This window comes from Tachypleus tridentatus, chromosome 13, assembly GCF_004210375.1.
Source record: "Tachypleus tridentatus isolate NWPU-2018 chromosome 13, ASM421037v1, whole genome shotgun sequence".
Lineage (NCBI taxonomy): Eukaryota > Metazoa > Arthropoda > Merostomata > Xiphosura > Limulidae > Tachypleus > Tachypleus tridentatus.
The window spans coordinates 116,968,555-116,987,830 of NC_134837.1; the positions used below are offsets into that span (position 1 = coordinate 116,968,555).

General features: G+C 30.7%; 1 protein-coding gene across 7 annotated transcripts in view; it reads right to left on the reverse strand.

The window, feature by feature from the left end:
* Positions 1–18,953, reverse strand: part of LOC143240656 (piwi-like protein 1) — a 65,476-nt gene extending 46,523 nt beyond the window's left edge. Inside the window, exons 1-7 of one of the 7 annotated variants that reach the window (XM_076483442.1) lie at positions 18,568–18,709; positions 18,219–18,351; positions 11,734–11,838; positions 10,363–10,494; positions 4,250–4,469; positions 1,062–1,279; positions 562–686 (exon numbers count right to left, since the gene is read on the reverse strand). In XM_076483442.1, the coding sequence (XP_076339557.1) occupies positions 562–686; positions 1,062–1,279; positions 4,250–4,469; positions 10,363–10,485 (686 nt within the window). In that variant the 5' untranslated portion in view covers positions 10,486–10,494; positions 11,734–11,838; positions 18,219–18,351; positions 18,568–18,709. Of the gene's footprint in view, positions 1–561; positions 687–1,061; positions 1,280–4,249; positions 4,470–10,362; positions 10,495–10,931; positions 11,608–11,733; positions 11,839–18,090; positions 18,352–18,567; positions 18,762–18,934 lie in introns of those variants that run through there. The other 6 variants (XM_076483440.1, XM_076483443.1, XM_076483445.1 and 3 more) reach the window with 6 other exon arrangements.
* Positions 18,954–19,276: the final 323 nt, after the last annotated feature.

Below are 19,276 nucleotides of genomic sequence, written 5' to 3' on the forward strand. Positions count from 1 at the left end.
TAAAACCTCTGAATTTTTGAAGCTGGTAATGCCGAGAACTGTACAATTGAACTATCTGTTTCTTTTATTTTTAAAACTTTTCTACTGAAGTTGTCATTTGTAAATATACTAATTAAAACCTGCAATTATTTTTTCTTGCAATCTGTGTGCCACAGATCTTCCTTCACAAGTATACAAGAATGTAAAGCTTATTGTAATGTTTTAAGTTCACTGAATGCATGATGGCAATAAGAGACTTCTCTTGTTATTAAAGTTATGGCATTCTAAAAAAGTTCAGTTTGCTTAAATTTTATTGAAAATATCATTAGTTTTTGTTTATTGTGAAGGAAGAACATCTGAATACTATCACTGCATGAAACAATGATGAAATTTTATAACCACAAGAGTTATCACTAGTGGTGGTAAATACTTGCTTGTGATAGCACTTTTCTATAAGTTACCATAATTTTTCAGTGCTGAGGTGATTGATGACTACTGTAATTAAATTACTTTAAGTTAGAAAATTTAACAGTATCTCTTCAAAATAGATTTTAACTTTAGTATGTGCAACACAACTTCTACCTTCTATTTTGTGTATTAAATAATCTCAGCACTTCTGGATGACGAGGAGGCAGTTCTGCTGTTCTTTTTAATGTGATGCAAATATTTTCCCCATCAGTTTTCCTCTGACTGTATAGCTGAGTTGGCTGTAAAATATATGAAGCCAATGTTCAAAACCAAAGAAGTTATGTATTGCATAATAACATCATTTCACAAATGTATTTTCTAATCATTTTCATACTAGTTCATTTTTTTCTCAGAAGTATGATCTAACACCTCCCTTAGTAACAGTTCTTAATATCTATTTCTCCTATGAATAGTTTTTCTTATTAAATGAATATTTTAAACTAACACCTATTTTGCTAAATTAAAATATTATTTTGAGGTAAGTAATACAAGGATAAATCAAACAGCCTTTCTTAAAATTACATTAGCAATAGAATATAAAGTCTAAATTATGTAATGATAAATGCATACATCCAATTAGAATCAAAGCAACATTATCAACATATACAAATTACCTCAGTAGCTAGTCTTGACAGGGTTTTCAGATCTGACATACCATCAAACAGGTAACAAGATCCAAGCTGTTCTTTATGAATACAAAGAAGAGCCCTTCTCATACGTGGAGATTCTACGCTGGGTGAGAAGTCAACATGGTACTGATATATCACCCAATCAGGTATAGTTTCAACTTTAAAGTAATTGGCAATAACAGTCAATGGGTTCCCAGATTTACCTGATAAAGGAAAAAAGATGAATACCACACTAAGCCTGAGGAGTCACATGTAATAATATTCATTATACACTATCTCGCATATTAAAATTTGTTTTGCAGATTAAATAATTTTGCTAGATTATCTTCTTCATTACCTGAAGTTTGATGCCATACATGTAAAAATTAAATTAACAACATCAGCAGAGAATCTTTGATGATTACTGTCAGGCCCCTGACAACTTGGCTTAAGTATAGGTAGTATACAATAATGACAAACAATATTTATACCTTGAAATCACATGCGAGTGTAAACTTTAATTTTCAAGATAAACCGCTTAGATTGAAAGTTATTGTCAACAAAAATACAATCTAACACATACACATCACACATAATTTGTTTATGTGCAATGATATGGCTAACATCAAATAAACATTGCTAATATTACAATCAATAACTTCTTACAATCAGTGTTGCTGATTTCCTTATCAACACCTTATTTCACATCCCAGGATGCAGGAAATTCAAAGCACAATTCCAGTAAACAAAAGATAAAGCTGGTTCCAAGAGATGGAATAATTTGTAAATATTATTAATATGTTAAAATCTATAGCAATTCTAAATAAAAATGTTATGTTTTATTATTCAGACTGATGAGTGTCACTCTTGAGCCACTATAGAATTAAAGTATAAACACTCAAGCATTTCAGTGCATGTTTTATAACTTATCTACATTCAGTGCCATTTTAATTTGTTACATTTAAAAACTAAATTATAAAATTTGACTGTTTTTTTGTAGTGAATGTATGTCAGTATATAATGAAGAAACTCTTTAAAAAAGCAGTTTAGGAAAACATGGAACAAACAATTCACCTGGTTCTATTTTTTTCAAGACTGACTGACTGACAAAATGGCTGGGGGGTTGATATGGTGAATGCTTAGCCTTATTTAAGTTTTGTGATGAAAAGACCCTCTCAGATTCCACTGAGGAAGGTGGGATGGTGATGAGAAAAATAATTTTCCAAATTTCCCACCTTTTTTGCACATGGTCTTCAAAATGTGAAATTCTTTAACTAAAGCACTGGTGACATCATTTATCTGTACAAAAGGCTGAGAAGTCTTCTTGAGCCTTCTTTCCAATTTTTTTAGGCAAAGAAGCTCAGCACTTTCCTCACTTTGCTTCTCAATTTGTGTGTCAACATACTCTCTCTTATTTTGAGGCTCAGTGAAAGGGAAAAGCCAATCAAGGATCTTTCTGGCAAGTTTCACCATCTTCTTATTAAGAAGTGACTTGAATAATTCACATTTTTCAAACTGATTCTGCATGTCAGGGTCATGTAAAAGCCATAGAAGATTGACAAGATTAGCCTTCCTTCTTTGCTAAATTTGTTCCACTAGAAAACTTCAAGTCTTTTGAAAAGCTTGAACTTTTGGCTTGAAGCTCACTAAAGATGAATTTGAGATTCTTATCAACTGTAAGCAAGTTGGCATCTCTATGGTAAATAGTTTTTACAGCAACCTCAATATATTCAAGACACTATATTATGAAGTCATCATACTCTTCCTCACAAAGTGGAAAATCTTCTGAGCTATCAGTTAATTTTCTTGCTGCACCATTCATGATAAACTTCTTTAACACAGTTACAAAGAAATTTCAACAAATGGCTAAATTCTGCTTTGGTGTAAACTCTCAGCGAGTTTGTATTTGTTAGGCTTTTCCAAAAACCTCTCAATTTTTCTAATATTCTGGACAATTTTGTGCAGCTGAGGAGCATAATCTACCACAGAAAAGTCTTTTTCCCCATGGGATTCAACCTCCCTATTGTCACTTTCATCAACAACACTCGGTTCAAGGTCATGTTATGCAACTTTTTAAGATGAGAGATGTCACAAAGCCATATGAATGGAATGTGCATAACACATTAAATGTTCACAAGGAGATAAATCTCCCATTTTCTTTACGATGAACTCTCCATCATTCCTGAAGAAAACGAAATACTTGTAACTTCACTCAATACACACTTTTCTAAGCACACTGAATATTTGGTTATTTTTGCTTGTGAAAGATCAAGACACTTCTCAGCAGAGAAGCTAACACTCATTTTCAGTAGGCCAAGATTAAAGAATTCATGTGCATGCAAATTGATGTTGATGAATTGATTACACTGAAAAGAAGTGTACTTGTCCAAAGTTATACTGAATAGTTACCCCCTTTGGTTTTCTTGCTTTTGCTTTGTTTTTTTTTCCACTTCCTCAGCAAAACCTTGAATTAATACCATTACATCTGAATGATTCTTAGGTAAATGAAGGCCTTGCTCAACCAAGTATTTTTCACAAATTCACTGTTTCTGATAACATGGATTGAGAAACCATCTACAGATGAAAGCTACAAATTTGCACTACACTGTGAAGTTAAAAACTTAATATTATTGTATCAATTGGTCACAAAATTTCCTAGGATATAGGAACAGATGATAAAATAAATCCAGAGAAACAAAATATTTTGGCTTGGATGCTAGCTGAATAATATTTCTTTACAAGCAAGCTTGTGAAAACAATTTTTTCTGCAACAGCCCAATAGTTTTGTTGTTTTAGATCCAAATTATGTAACAATACCACAGCCTATCAATATAAAACATAAATTAATAATTCTACAACATTTTGCAAAATATTTCATGTGATGAAAAACAATATATTACAATGATATTTAGTCTTACTATTAAGATAGTATGCATAACATGTTTTTATTAATGATAAATTTAGTAAAGTTATAGTGAGAATATGTTATTTTATTTTCATAATAGGTTTCAAAATATCTAACATATGAAACAACTTAAAAATTCATGATTTCCAAAATTGACCACATAGGTAAAGTTCTAAATCTGAATTACATCAATGAACAGGCAAATGTACTAAGCCACAGAAGTGTACTTTCTGAATCATCCTAATTCAGAAATTACACTTCTAAAAAGACTGAGCAAAAACAAGAGTACCTTTCTTATTTGCAACATGTTCAGGTCTAGTTGTTAGTGATTCTGGTTCTCTTCTTCCTCTTGCCCCACGACCAGCTTGGTCACTTTCACCTATCTGTAAGGCTGCCATTTCTGAAACAGGTGGTTGGGGATGCTCCCCTGGACGAGGGTCACCTCTTGCACCACCTCTGTGACTGGCTCTTCCCGATACACCTGTTGCAGCTTGAGCTTGAGCGAGAGACTGAAAATAGTTGAATTTGTTAAATTTCAATAACGGTCCTAACTGAAATGGATCATGCTTAATAGAATGAGGAAGAATAAATTCTTTCACATGTTAAACCTTTTCTTTATTTATTGAACGAATAAATACAAAAAACAATAAGAATGTAACAGCTTATGTTGCATAGCTCAATGATATCAAATTGTAATCATATAAATCAACACTGTAGATATATTAGGCAACAAGACATTTCCCTCCTTAGTACATATTAAAATTGGCACAGTACCTACTTAACAAGACAGGTAAAGTTTTCTGCACACAATTTTTCACCAATCATTTTCCCAAGGTGTTACATTTTTGTTTAGGGCAATGTTTACTACAAGCTTGATTGGGAGTTCTTAAGCCTCTTCTGTAGATGACATGCATCATGATCTGAATGTACCCAAGTTGGGTAAATTCAGGTAAGTAGACAATTATTGTTTCATAATCTAAATAAGACATTTCTGTTTTTCATGTTCTTTTTCATTATTCATTGAATGATAATTTTATGATGTCAAATAATATACTATTGTCTATAGTGAAAATGAAAACATTAAATAAAAACCTGTAAAGACAAGTTACAGCTAAGTTTTATAATAAATATTAATTAAATATCATAATATCAAAAAACATCTTTATTCACAGACACCTCAGAATTGCTTAAAATTCCATCATCAGCATTAAAACTTCAAAAGCTCACAATATTCTAATTACTAACAAAAAACAACTAGTTTTTGTATTGAAAGAGAAGTTTGAAAAGAACAGATTTAATCAGTAATTATATAATAGAATGTATGATACAATATGTGGAATACATGTTTAATAACTGGACATTTGCATGGGTTTTTTGTGTCAATGTGGTTTAAAAACACTATACCCATGAATTGTTCACTGGAGGTAATAAAATAAACATGTTGACTGAGACATTTCCTCATGTTCTTCTTACTTTATCTGACATTAATACTAATGTTAAATCTATTGGATATTAATATTTCACCAGTTTTTGGGATTTAGATGTAACTTTTATAGTACTTTATTTTAAACAAAGTGAATGTAAGCAGTACTGTCAACTGCTGATCCAGGCAATTGTAACTTAGATACACCAATTTATACCCAAATCATGTACCTTTCAACTTTTATGAAATATTTTACAAAATCTTTACTGCACTTGATTTAAATGAGATTTGACATTTGTAAAAAAAACAACAATAAATAAATAGAATATTTATACAAATAAATAGGATGTACATAGAACTTTTAATTCATGAAACAATAATTACATATATTGTTTATGTTTAACATGAACACAAAATAAGAAGTTACTACATTAATATCTATTAAAGTAGTTAAAAATGATTTATTTTATTTAAAAAAAACAACTCATTCACTGCTCACACATAAGTATAAGGATCGTTAAAAATTTCAAAAGGTGGAAAACTGCAAAGGGACTGAGTGCAAGAGTAATTTATTTTTGTTTCAAAATTAAAATGGTGCATTCTGAATGGTTGGTAATGAAACAAATGAAGCATGGTAACATTAAAGTGTTAAATTTGTGATAATTGTATTTTATAAAAACTTGCCTAACATAATAGTATCACACTGGTATCCTTTACAGGTAATTGTTGACAATGTTACACAGTCTTAATGTCCAAATTAAATAAACAAATCTACAAACAGAATTTAATTTCTAACTTATTTACACAAAGAATAGAATATTTTTTATTTATTGGAGATTGAAATGAACATCTACTTTGTCTTCTGTCCTTCAATTGTTGACTGATGGGCCAATATAAAACCAGTCATGTGGTCTTTCACTTGGACAAACTGGCTGTCAAAGGGAATACAAATGGTGTCTTAATTTGGCCTAATGCTGAAACTATACTTGGTCTGATCTTTCCATGTTCTTCTTGGTTCTATTTCAAGTATTTAATAATTTGTTTGCATATTTTCAAGGATTAGATGAACACAATCATATAAGGGTTCACATTTTATAAACAGCTTTAGCATTTTCAAATCACAAAATGCCAGTATTGAAAGTAAAGAGAAAGCATATACAGAACATTAGAGAGGTGAAATAATTCTTCTGCAGCCAATCAATCATTGTGTAATAAATGAATACCACATATGTTTCATGGCAGTTGGAAATTGAATTATCATAGACCTGAATGTTTTTCAAAGTTTTTTATTATAGAACAAAGAATGATCTACAGATTTCTGTGATGTAGATTGCATCCCACATATACATATTCAAATAGCTGCTGTAAATAATATGTTTTGAAATGGTATTAATCCCTACCATAAAAATCTGATTTCTAAATGACTTGAAATAAAATTTGTAATAATCACAACTGCATTATTTAATCTAGTTTAACACAACAGTTGTTATTCATGAACCCTGGTATTATGCAATGGGTATGTCTAATGTAGCGTGTTTGACATAACATTCTTTTACTTGTGGTTTCACAGAATTAGGGTAGGTTGTTACAGCTAGATTCAAACCAAAAACCACCAGCAATTATTCATATTTAACATAATTTTACTCTTTTATTTTATTTAAGCAAAAGTTTCCTGACCATTTATTTGCTCATTGGCCACAAGCAAAGGAATGGCAATACAACAGTTTTAATGTTAATAATTTACTACTTTTTAAACAAGCATACAGACTCAGTTGTAGATGGGAACATAACTACACAATGATGCTGCTGTTCTTCAGCCCTGGAACTAACAACAGATGAGGTTCATCTATTGCTTATTTTAAAATGTACATTATTTCAGATACTGTTGATTTAAAAGTGATGCACATTTGCTTTTAGTACAACAAACTGTAGTTCATAGTGGTAAGAAGATCAGAAAGAGCCAAGATCTATGGACATTTCTCATGCATAATTTAGTTTAGCATATTAATACTATGAATATTAACAAATCAAATTTTGTTACTTTTATAATGTATTAAGCATTTAACCACTGATTAAAATTCACTAACAAATGTTTCATTATTAGAAGTTAAACAGTAGAACTATAACAATTTGTATAAATACTCAACTATGAAAAATATGCTGCATGAAATACACTTTAAAACAATTAAAACTAGTCACAGGAATACTAGAAAGAATATATCATTTTGTGGGTAATGCTACTTGTAATAATACTTTCTTAAATAACCAGTAGTTTTGAAACATTCTTGAAAGAAAAAGTAATTTTCAGTCTGTTATAAAATCCTTTTTCTTGTTACTGTTGGTATTTTCAGTTTTCTTGTTTTTTTTATGTAATTTTTAACAGTAATAATTCCTCTGGCTTTATAGGTTCAGTGAAAATGAAATTAAAAATTTTATGCCACAGAAAACAAAGCAGTACAACTATACAATTACATGTATTAATTAACAATTAATTTAACAGTTCTAACTTTAGGTAATTTGGTGAAACAAGAAGCTATAATATACCACCTCTGTCTCCCCAAAGAAAATTTTACAATTACATTTGTACTTTATACAAATTTGTTGTTTATACATACAATGATATAGATTAGTGTTAATAATGCAATGACAAAGAAAATTGTACATGGTGTGATTTTTATACTGTATCTTAATTATCATAAAGACTTTAATGTTTATGATGGGAAATCATTACTTTTTCTCTGGAACATATGTAAATAATAAATGTTTTATGAAGATGTTTCAATGTATGAAGGGCAACTATCCTATTTCTAGTATTTCTCAAAAACATTTTTTTATGTGTTTTTGGTCATCTCCTTTAAGTATTGCTTTAGTAGCATTTTGATTTTTGCATATTTCAGTCATGTCTAAATGTCCTTTATAAATCCTTACAAATTGAAACATGCAAAAAAAAGAACAAAAACTGACTTTCAAAGACATTCTTACTTGAAGTGTATAACCCTACAAGTTATTAATTGATAAAGGCAGTGAATTTTACTATGAACTTTGGGGTCTTCTCTTTGGACAGTCTTCTTGGTTTTAGCTTTTTCAGCCTGTTTTAATCTGGGCAATTTACAATTGCACTGAGTGTAAGAGATGTGGATTATTATACAATTACAGCCAATGTTCCAAATTGACAAAATCTGGTGATACTGCATCAATGTGTATCCTTGAGTTTATACAGTAGTTAGACAAATGCATTACACTATTCAAACAGCCCTAATGTTCAGCATCCAAATTTCCCCTTCCACCAAAGAATTCATTGGGAAGACAGGTACCATGACAATAAAATGCTTTAACTTTACAAATTGGGTGAGGGTCAAAATGTATGTCGCATCATTTAACGTCATTCAACACGGCCTGATGTATTTGATGTCAAAACTATCAAATATTCATTTTATCTAACATTGCTGATTTAGTGAGAGTTCATGGCACAGAAAGGTAAGTACCTGATACAGCACATGTGAATAGTGAAAAACCTGTACACATTTGAGGTTATGCAATACAGAGTATAAAACAAACAAAAATATTTTTATTCTTCATATGCACATCACCTTGCACTGACTTGTCAGAGTCTGAAATATACTGACATTACCAATTCAGAGATATCTTGAGCACAATTACTTTTGTAACATATCTAATTGTTAGTGTACAGCAGACTTTACATTCGAATAAAATATGACACATTATACATCAATAGAGGAAAATTTAGAAGTAGAATCAACTTTTCTTGTCCAGTATTGGATTGGACTAATAAGCTAACTATGTTCATCTGGTTAAAAAATATTACTTTTCCTCATTAGGCTCACGAATAATTACAAATACCTTAACTTTATATACATGATCCATAATTAGTAAATACCACAATATAAACCTGTAGGATGTCATGTTTTGTGTGTATCATTTCCATAGTAATCAATGGTGATTTTCATCTAGAAATTGGCTAAGCTAATAATACAATTAGTACACCTCAGTACACTTCATTTTCCAGAGTTTTACACTACATTTAAAAACAAACAAATGATATAAGGACAAATTATAAGATTAACAGAATAAAGCCACAATTACAATGATCTAATATTCCATGCACCTTTAGGTATTTGATTTCAAGATGTAATAAAACTGTTACATGGGAATGATTTTATTGTAAACAACTTTTTCCTAGTTATTTCTTTCAATAAAACTTGTGGAAAAATTACAAAAAAAATGCCACTGGTTTGTGGTTGGTATTTTGCACACTTAGTGCTTTTTTCTATGATGTTTCAAACTTTGTTACTTTTATATTCTAGAAGTACTGACAAATATTTACTTAATCTTTCTGTTCCATGAGTTGAACATATACTTCAATACTTATAAATATTTGTTTCATCCACCAAATAGAAACTCAACATAAAATTGCACTGTTATTCCATTTAGATGTTATCAACTAACATTTAACATTTATCTTTATCCTCTACATGGATTCTTAGCTCTCTCATTACAAATTGGGTGGAATTTTGGAAAGTTTCCAAAAATGGAAAGAGGCGAGTGGGACCACTAAGTTTCATTCACAATATAATTAATATCTCAGCAAATAGAAAAGACAGGAGGTTCTTATTTTGTATTATACTTTTTCAATATCAGTAATTTGAGTTCCTCATCCATAAAAAACTATAAACCAAGTATTTTGACATCACAAACATAATTTGTACCTGTGCTATATTCAACATACCACAACACAGTTTTCGTTTTTTTTTTAATATTTACTTTTAAATTATGAAATTAAATAATATATAATATTAAAATTCTACTCCTTTTAGCTTAAGTTATTATAAACATAAAATTAAGAAGACTGTTTTATTGGTAAGGTAATTTTTTTTTTATTCAGTGTCAATAAAACTAATTCTTAAATAATGCATTTAAAATTTGCAAATTGAGGCAAACAAAAGGAAAAAATAACCCACAGCTCTTTGTTGAGGTACTTCCTTTTCTTCTCCAGGTCTTCTGGCAGCTTCTGTGGGCTGTCCCCGGGCTCTTCCCCGGGCTCGTCCACGAGCTCTACCTGATGGACCTTGACCACTAGACATCTTTCACAACTGTATGAAATAAAGAATTTTTAATTGATTATTCAGAATCACTCATTAAATAAAATTACTAAAAAGTATAAACACATTCAGTTACCTAAACAATATGATTTTCCCTGTAAACCTTCTACACAGAATTTTTCCACAAGCTGTTCAATTAATTTTTCTACATTTTTAATTTAAAGTACAATTCAAGTAAAACATGTTCAAACTCCAATCCTTCTACTTATACCAATTTCCTGAAAGCAAAATTTGAATAGCAAATAGACACACTCCATTATGGTCTTCATAATGTGCTACTAAAAATACTTTTTAGTTTTTAAAAAATGTTACAACATAAGAATATTACACAGTGATAAATTTAAGAACTTCAAATAATTACTAAGTTATTTTAACTGATACCAAGTTTTAAACTACATGCAGAAAAATAATACTAAACTTCTACCTACTGTCTGCTACAAGGTAAGACTTTGCTCAATACCAGAACTCAACTAGATGGGATCTAAGGTAGCCATACATTCATCTTAAATAAACCATATCTACTGCAGACTCCAGCTGATCATACCACTTCACAGTACTTTGAAAACATAGTCCACTGAAGAAGCATGGTTTGATGAATATTTTTGAGTTTAATCTTTAAAATAACAAGTTTGGCAACTGAATGTTCAATTATACTGAAAAATCCACTAGGGAGACATTCTGAATTTTTGACTGGTTATTCACACACTATAGACAAAAATGTACATAAGCATGTCTTTCCAAAATATGGAAAGAGATAGATGGGAGCCATTGTATTTCAGTTCATGTAGTAATTTCCCAGGAAATAGAAAAGATAGGAGGTTCTTATTTGATATTCTAGCTTGTTAATATTGGTAATTTGATTTCCTAATTTATGAGAAACTATAGGCTTTGTATATGGACATCACAAACATCTAATTTGAACCATTTCTAAATTCAGCATACACAACACACAAAAACTGATATTTAGGTTTTTAATATTTACTTTTAAACACTGCAAGTACATTGAATTTCAAAGCTAAAACATGTCACTTACTTGTAAAATCTTAAGTGTCATTATAGATATATTTGATGAGAGAAACTATCACAATGTTTTACTTCTCTAATGAAATGATTAAGAAAATAAAAAAATTATATTGGGTAACATTCACTATGTTTCAAACATAAAGAAAAAAACAATAGTTTCAAGTAAAAATGATTCTGGTACGCAATTTACAAAATAAATACACCTACTCTGCAAAGTCAACTGTGAACAGATCATCCAGTATTCAATATTTATCCAAATGCGTATCGTGATACAGGTGGCTACAGAGGTAGATTTTGACTGTTGTACTACAACTGTAATAGTATTGGATTGATAATATTGGAAAACAAATTCAATTATTTAACTGAATGTGTACTTAATATGTATTTCAGAATTACTTTCAAACATTTCAGTCAAACTGATTTATTATTATGCAATTTCATATGCTGTAAGACATGGTGATTGAAATGAATAAAAAAACACCACAGATGTGGAAAGAAACATTACCAAAAACAATTAAGCTTGCAGCTTAAAGGAATGAAAATCAAAATTGGTGGCCAAAATAGCAACTACACTTATAGCATTTATCAGAATTTTACAGCAAATATTCATTCATTAGTTAGCCACTCCTCATTTTTCGTTCACGTTGGGGAATGGTCGTGGGAAAAACAAAAGACACAACCTACCTAATTAATGAATATTTGCTGGAAAATGCTTTTTCTTCTACATGATATCAAGCTAGATAATGCAAATACGTTTGATTATATAGAGGGTTTTCCACTGATAATGACATGTGTATTGTGTTTTAATCATGATACTATGTGTGCATGTGTGTGCAGTACAATTTTATGCTTTCACAATACATTTGGCTTGTTATTGAATCATTGTGATCAATTTTACTGTCAAATACTAAAACTGTTTTTCAATAAATTTTGCACATTTTCTTATAGAAAAACCTATATTTCCATTACTTAGTATTGGTTAAGAAATTTTAATGCCAGATATGGAAAATTTATGGTAGTTTCAAGTTGAAAAGAAGTTATATTTATTTATTTTATGGAGAGTTAAACTTTTGTGGAGCATTCCTGAAATTGAATTACAGTGAAAGGATTAGGCACTATTGAAGTATTTATGTGGAAAAACAGCCATTTACATAATGTGCAATCTACAGGTATATCAGTTCATACTGTAATATATTGGTGACAGTACACTGTAAAGTATTTGTAAAATAAAAAATGACATCCCTCTCTAACAATTACTTAACCCTATCACTATGAACCATGGGTCAAAGGCTGTCATATTGCATTTATCAACTTGCATTCAAAATTTTAGTGTACTACTTATATGCTTATGTCAAAAACTCTGGTTTTATCAATGTATTATGTTTGTACGTACCATTCCTTATAAGAAGGTTGTAAGAAAACAAAGCTTTTACGGCAATTTCAGAAACCGCAAATTTCTCAGCCTTGTATTAGTAATAGTATTATGAATCTCTGAAGGCGTAGTCATATTAATGAATAAATGATTGTTTTGCGACTGTCACGTACTTTACTATTAATCGTGTTTTTGTTTAAGTTTTTTTAAGCACAAATAAAGAACTTTTTTTTTGTTGTTGCCGAAATATGACTCATCCACTCTCGTTTTACAAACACAGTAGAGTGAGACAAACCACATTACAACTGAACGTATTTAATTTTGCATTTAATGTGGAAATACTGTTTTATACTGTGATTAATATTTTTATGGAAAATGTTTGCAATGGAAAAATGTGCTTTCTCTCTCTAGGCCCGGCATGGCCAAGCGTGTTAAGGTGTGCGACTCGTAATCTGAGGGTCGCGGGTTCGCATCACCGTCGCGCTAAACATACTCGCCCTTTCAGCCGTGGGGGCGTTATAATGTGACGGTCAATCCCACTATTCGTTGGTAAAAGAGTAACCCAAGAGTTGGCGGTGGGTGGTGATGACTAGTTGCCCTCCCTCTAGTCTAACACTGCTGAAATAGGGACAGCTAGCACAGATAGCCCTCGTGTAGCTTTGTGTGAAATTCAAAAACAAACAATTCTCTCTCTATTTCAGAAAGAGAATTTCCTGTTAAACTGAACCCCTATACTCCCCCTTATATATATATCTCATTTTGATGCTGTGAGATATTTCCTAATTATAAGAAATAAAGCTAGTTATCAACATAAGCCAAAATTAACGGTAACTGATAGTTTAATATACCAGTTTAACAGATGTGCATGAACTCGTTCACTGTGACCCAATAGAAAGTTTTTCAACTCGGAATCTTTTTGTTTTCATAAATAAAAATTATATTTACAGCTACGCATACAACAACACAAAGAATAATACAAGTCAATCAGAGCAGTGCAAAGTCCCATTTTTGTGAAAACTAGTTTTAGAACGTGATTGTGGAAACGATTTGTCCAACAACCAGTGCATGCTAGGTACAAAAAGGTTTGACATTGTCGTGTGATAAGCTGCTTCTATTTGGACAACATCGTTGGATCTTCTTTCACTACGCTACTGTAAAACACTATTTATCTTGTACTAATACGAGTAGCCCGTGCGTGATCAGATGTACTGTTACCGTTGAACATACAACTTTTATTTGTGGTTTATATTCTTATTTTACGGTCCGGCATGGCCAGATGATTAGAGCCGACTTCGTAATCGAGGGTCGCGGGCTCGAATCCCCATCACATAAACGCGTGCTCGTCCCTCTCAGCCGTGAGGACGCTATAATTATGGTCAATCCCACTATTCCTTGGGCAAAGAATAGCCCAAGAGTTGGCGTGAGTGATGGTCACTTGTTGCCTTCCCTTGTCTTGCATTGCTAAATTAGGGACGGCTAGTACATATAGCCCTCGTGTAGCTTTGCGCGGAATTTAACAAAAATTCTTGTTTCTCTATTTTGAAAAGCATGAGTTATGCAGATAATTTTATATCGCTTCTAATTATCTACAAATATCCAGTTAAAGGTGAATGAAAAACCCGTTTTAGATCAATTTTGTGTCTGCTATTGGACGCAGGCCTTGGGTTCATGGTTCTTCAACATTTGGTGTGGCACAAACCAACCATTGTGAACGTTTGTGCTGTTTTTAAGTTCTGATACTGCTCAAGTGTGAATAATATTTACTTAGTTAATTTCAAATTTTCGTGTAAGCACCTTGTAAATTATTTCTACTCAACTGAAATCTCTTTATGAACGCCTTCCAGTGTAAAGCGGATTAGTCCAAAGTTTGACTATTACCACCAATTAAACTGCTTCCCCGTGATTCAACGGCATGTATGACAGCTTGCAACGTTATAGTTTAGGTTTCAATACTCGCAACAGGCAGAGCACAGATAGCCCGTTGTGTAGCTTTGTTTTATAATAATCAGTGACTTGAAAACCCACTTGTAGAGAAATATATATGTAAAAAACGGCTTGTTTGGGGTGAGAAAATTTTTTACGTAGAGGAGTGAACAAACTGTAGATTATAATTCAAAATTTTAGTATTATATATTAGTTATTTTTTAATTCAAAAGTAAATATTAATTTTTCTGTCATGTTGAATGTTGCACTGGTTCAAATTAGATGTCTGATGTGATATAAAAAATCTAGTTTCTTACAAATTAGGAACTTAAATTACTGATAAGCTAGAATCTAAAATAAGAACATTTTATATCTTCATATTATTTGCTAAAAATCATCACTAAATGTACTGAATGAAAGTAACTCCACTTTAAAAATATGTACACTTACTTCTAAAGTGTGTGAATAACCAACTGAAAGCTCAGAATGTACCACACTGGGTTCTCAGTTTTTAGAAAGTATTTATAATGCAAACTTATCTTTTCATGGAAAATGTCAAATGATAAGTCTTCAGTAAGCTCAAAATTTCATATTTTTTTAGACCCACAGACAGCAGTAATTGAGTTTGATAAATTATAGTGGAATTCTGTGGTACTGATATAGTAATTTATTTTTGGTTGTTTCAAAAAAGTATAAAACAAAAAATTATTTCAAATCCTCCACATGCAAATTTTCACAAGGCTTAGCAACATATGACAAGTAACAAAGAAGTTTAGTCTGAAACGATAAGAAATAATTTTCTATAATTCCATATTTATTGTTCTGTTTTCAGACAAATAATTGAAAGAACTCATTTTAAATAATAATAGTGTTTATACATATATGATGTATTAAAACTGAAATAACTTTTACAAAATGCTGGTCTGCTAAGACACATCCAAGATAGGTAACTTTGTAAAGGCCAGTTTTATATACTTGGATAATAGATATAGTAACATGAGTACATGTGTACAATACTGCAAATTCCATAATGTCTGCCTGGTGTGTGTGTATGTGTGTGTGTGTATATATATATGAATGTATAATGTTGAGTTTAAATGAAGTCATATTAGACTAAATATGTGTGTTATAACCTATAGTAATTCTAGAATAAAAAGCATAATTTGTATTTATTTTCTCTCTCTCTCTTTTTTTTTTTTTTTTTGTTATTGTGATTACAGAGTTGGTCAAATTGATAGATCCTGTATAGAGTTACGGTATAGAAAATGACAGACATAAGATAATCAAAAGATTACGTCAGAAATTTATAATGAAATAGTGATCATCTGTGCATGATGGAGCACTTGATGAAACACACCAACATAAAAAATATGTCAAGAGTAGGTGAACATAAATAAATTCCTTGAACCTCGCTCAATAACACAATATCAAAATGGCATTTATAAATAGTAGACTGACTGAAAACAAACACCTGAAATGTATTTAGGGTTTTAGGTTATAGAGATTATACAAATGATACATTTGATACTGATTACACATATATATAAAGAGCTAATCACTGTACATGTGTATAATGTGCATGTACTTCCCTCCATTAAAATACTTGTATTTTCAAACTTTTACCAATGAGAGCTCTAGTAAGAGAGCCAAAAGCCCACAAAAGTATATTAACACAGAAAAGTTCATGCATACTTACATACTAATTTAGGATTCAGAACAGTGTCTTATGTCCACAAACACCTGCTCTCACTTTGAAACAAACTTTTGATATTACCTTGCTATTTATAGAGTTTTGTAAAAATTTGGTGTTACATTGATAAAGCTTAAGATGCATATTTTGTGAAAATTTATAACTATATGACTTGAATGCAGTAATCAAATGAAGTCGACCACCAAAATTTTTCTAATTTTTATAAATATTCAAGTGTTTCAATTGATGTTAATCGTGAGCAATTGCTCTAAGTTTTTCTTTACATGAATTGAATTGTCATATTTTTTGTGTTCAGACAAAATTGTTTTTTGTATACCTTTTGTATTTTCAATCATTTTTGAAAATTTTTATTATCTTGTATTTGACTGAAATATATTTTTGACAACTGCTTTATTTCAATTTCTTTCTAATGAGATGCAAATTTTATGCAACAAAGTGCTGAATTGAAAAATACAAGCTATTATTACCTAACTACATTCTTATTTGGAAACAAACACTCTTTTAAAGTAATTTTCCTCACATAATTAAGTTCTCACTTTGAAACAAACAACCCTAAAATTACAAAGAAGCAAACTTTTAATATGTCTTTTAAAAAAATGTCATAAAAAGTAGACTATATAAAATTAAAAGTTGAGCACAGCTTTGCCCTTTTTTCTCCAAAACTTCTTGAGACATTATTTATATCCAACATTATTAATATCAGAAAAAATGCTTTGCATGCATTACTAATATTATTTGGTTACAGGGTTTAAAACATACAAGATATTTCTTTTCTTCCAGATATTTTCAGGCCTACTTTCTTATTTCAGCTTTGTAAGATACAGCAAAGCTATTTTTATTAATTACATTTTTCTTTTTATAATTAGTTTGAGATTTAAGGGATACGCAGCTGAGATTCTTTTACTACACTTGTAATGTACTTTAGTTGTATTAGACCTATTATTATTACTTTTAATTAGTTAAGACATCTCAAAAATACGTTTCTTACTATTTTATTTATATTTTACATTTTACAGGTTTTCTAATATTAGATACCAATATTCAACGACTCCAAGCTCTTACTGTTCAAGCCATGCAAGTAAACTGGTCTGGTTAACTTTCACATTTCTATTCTCAGCTTAACATTAATTCTAAATTTATGAATTACATTAAGTTTCAAAGAAAAAAAATATTCAAATATTTCAATTTCTAGGGAATGTAAATTATATATAGTTCTAACAAACTGCCACGACTTAAAAATCTGTATGTTATTCTCTTAGGCACATGTTCACATTTCATAACAAAGACTCAAGGAAACATGGCATAAACTCGTGCATTGTACAAACTACTAGTCTAATAAAACTACAGAATGTGACTACTTTGATAGTGTACTTTATTATACCCAAGGAAATTATGAACTAAGTAGACTAAAAACTTGTATAATGAAGACTTCACTTTTCAAAATTCAACTATGTTACCTTAATTATAATTCACAATGAAAATTCAAACGTATTTCAATGCGCCAAGTCCACAAAAAGTACTAAAACTCAAATATATAATCTAAGTAAAAGTAACTTACTATATAGGGTTAAGGTAAAAAGTAAACGCGAGTCAATGTAATTCACATTTAAATTTAAAAGAACAGGCCACGAAATTCTGAAACTCATCCAGCGGGTAAAAGAGTCAATGCAACTTGCACTTCCTTACCACGATACTGAAGTTAATATTTTTATTTTCCACTCACTAACGTCTATTTCCAGTGTCAGTATAATGCCTACATGTTATTTTATCTCACCGAAGTCAAGCTTCTCTGTACGTCTAAGTCTTTCTGTAAATATAACTTCAAACGGTACACATAAATAACAACTTCGTAAATAATACCTTTATTAATAACTTACAAGCCTAACTTAAGTTCTTTACACTTTTAAACATTTATTCTCAGCGCACTCAGATAATAATAACTAATTCGTTTGTTATTTCTTAGTATCATATTATCAAATAATATGTAAAATAATCAAAACATTACGTCAGAAATTTATAACGAAATAGTGATCACCTGTGCGAGATACGGCACTTAACGAAATACCCCAACACAAAAAACGTGTTGAAAGTCGGTGAATGTAAAAAAAAAAAATAATCTTCGAACCTCGCTCACTCACACGATCTCAAAATGGCGTGTATAAATAGTACATTAGTTCTACACTTCGTAGTTTATTTACGAATGTTTTCCGATAGAACTAATTTCTTCGCGCTCGAGTCCTAAACATATCAATACACTTTAATCAAAATTAATCTTAATTAATTTTCAATACTATTTATTTATTTTATTTATTTCGTTTAAAATTAATACTAACAAATTTAAAAATCTTATAAGTGAAGAATTTTACAAAGGTAGAATAACATCCTTGAAAAACAAGATCTACCTTAAGAAATCACTTGAATAGTTAGGTTTCTTGCATGATAGTCCCGCGATGGTTCAGCTAACAACGTTGAAAATCAAGTTTCGATACTATGGCGGCAGTGTATGTGTGTGTTTCCTTATAGCAAAGCCACAGCAGGCTATCTGCTGAGTCCACCAAGGGGAATGGAACATCTGATTGTAGCGTTGTATATCCGAAGACTTACCCTGTCCCAGCCGTGGGGCCGTTATAATCTGACGGTCAAACCCACTATTCATTTGTAAAAGAGTAGCCCAAGAGTTGGCAGTGGGTGGTGATGACTAGGTGCCTTCCCTTTAGTCTTACACTGCTACATTAGGGACGGCT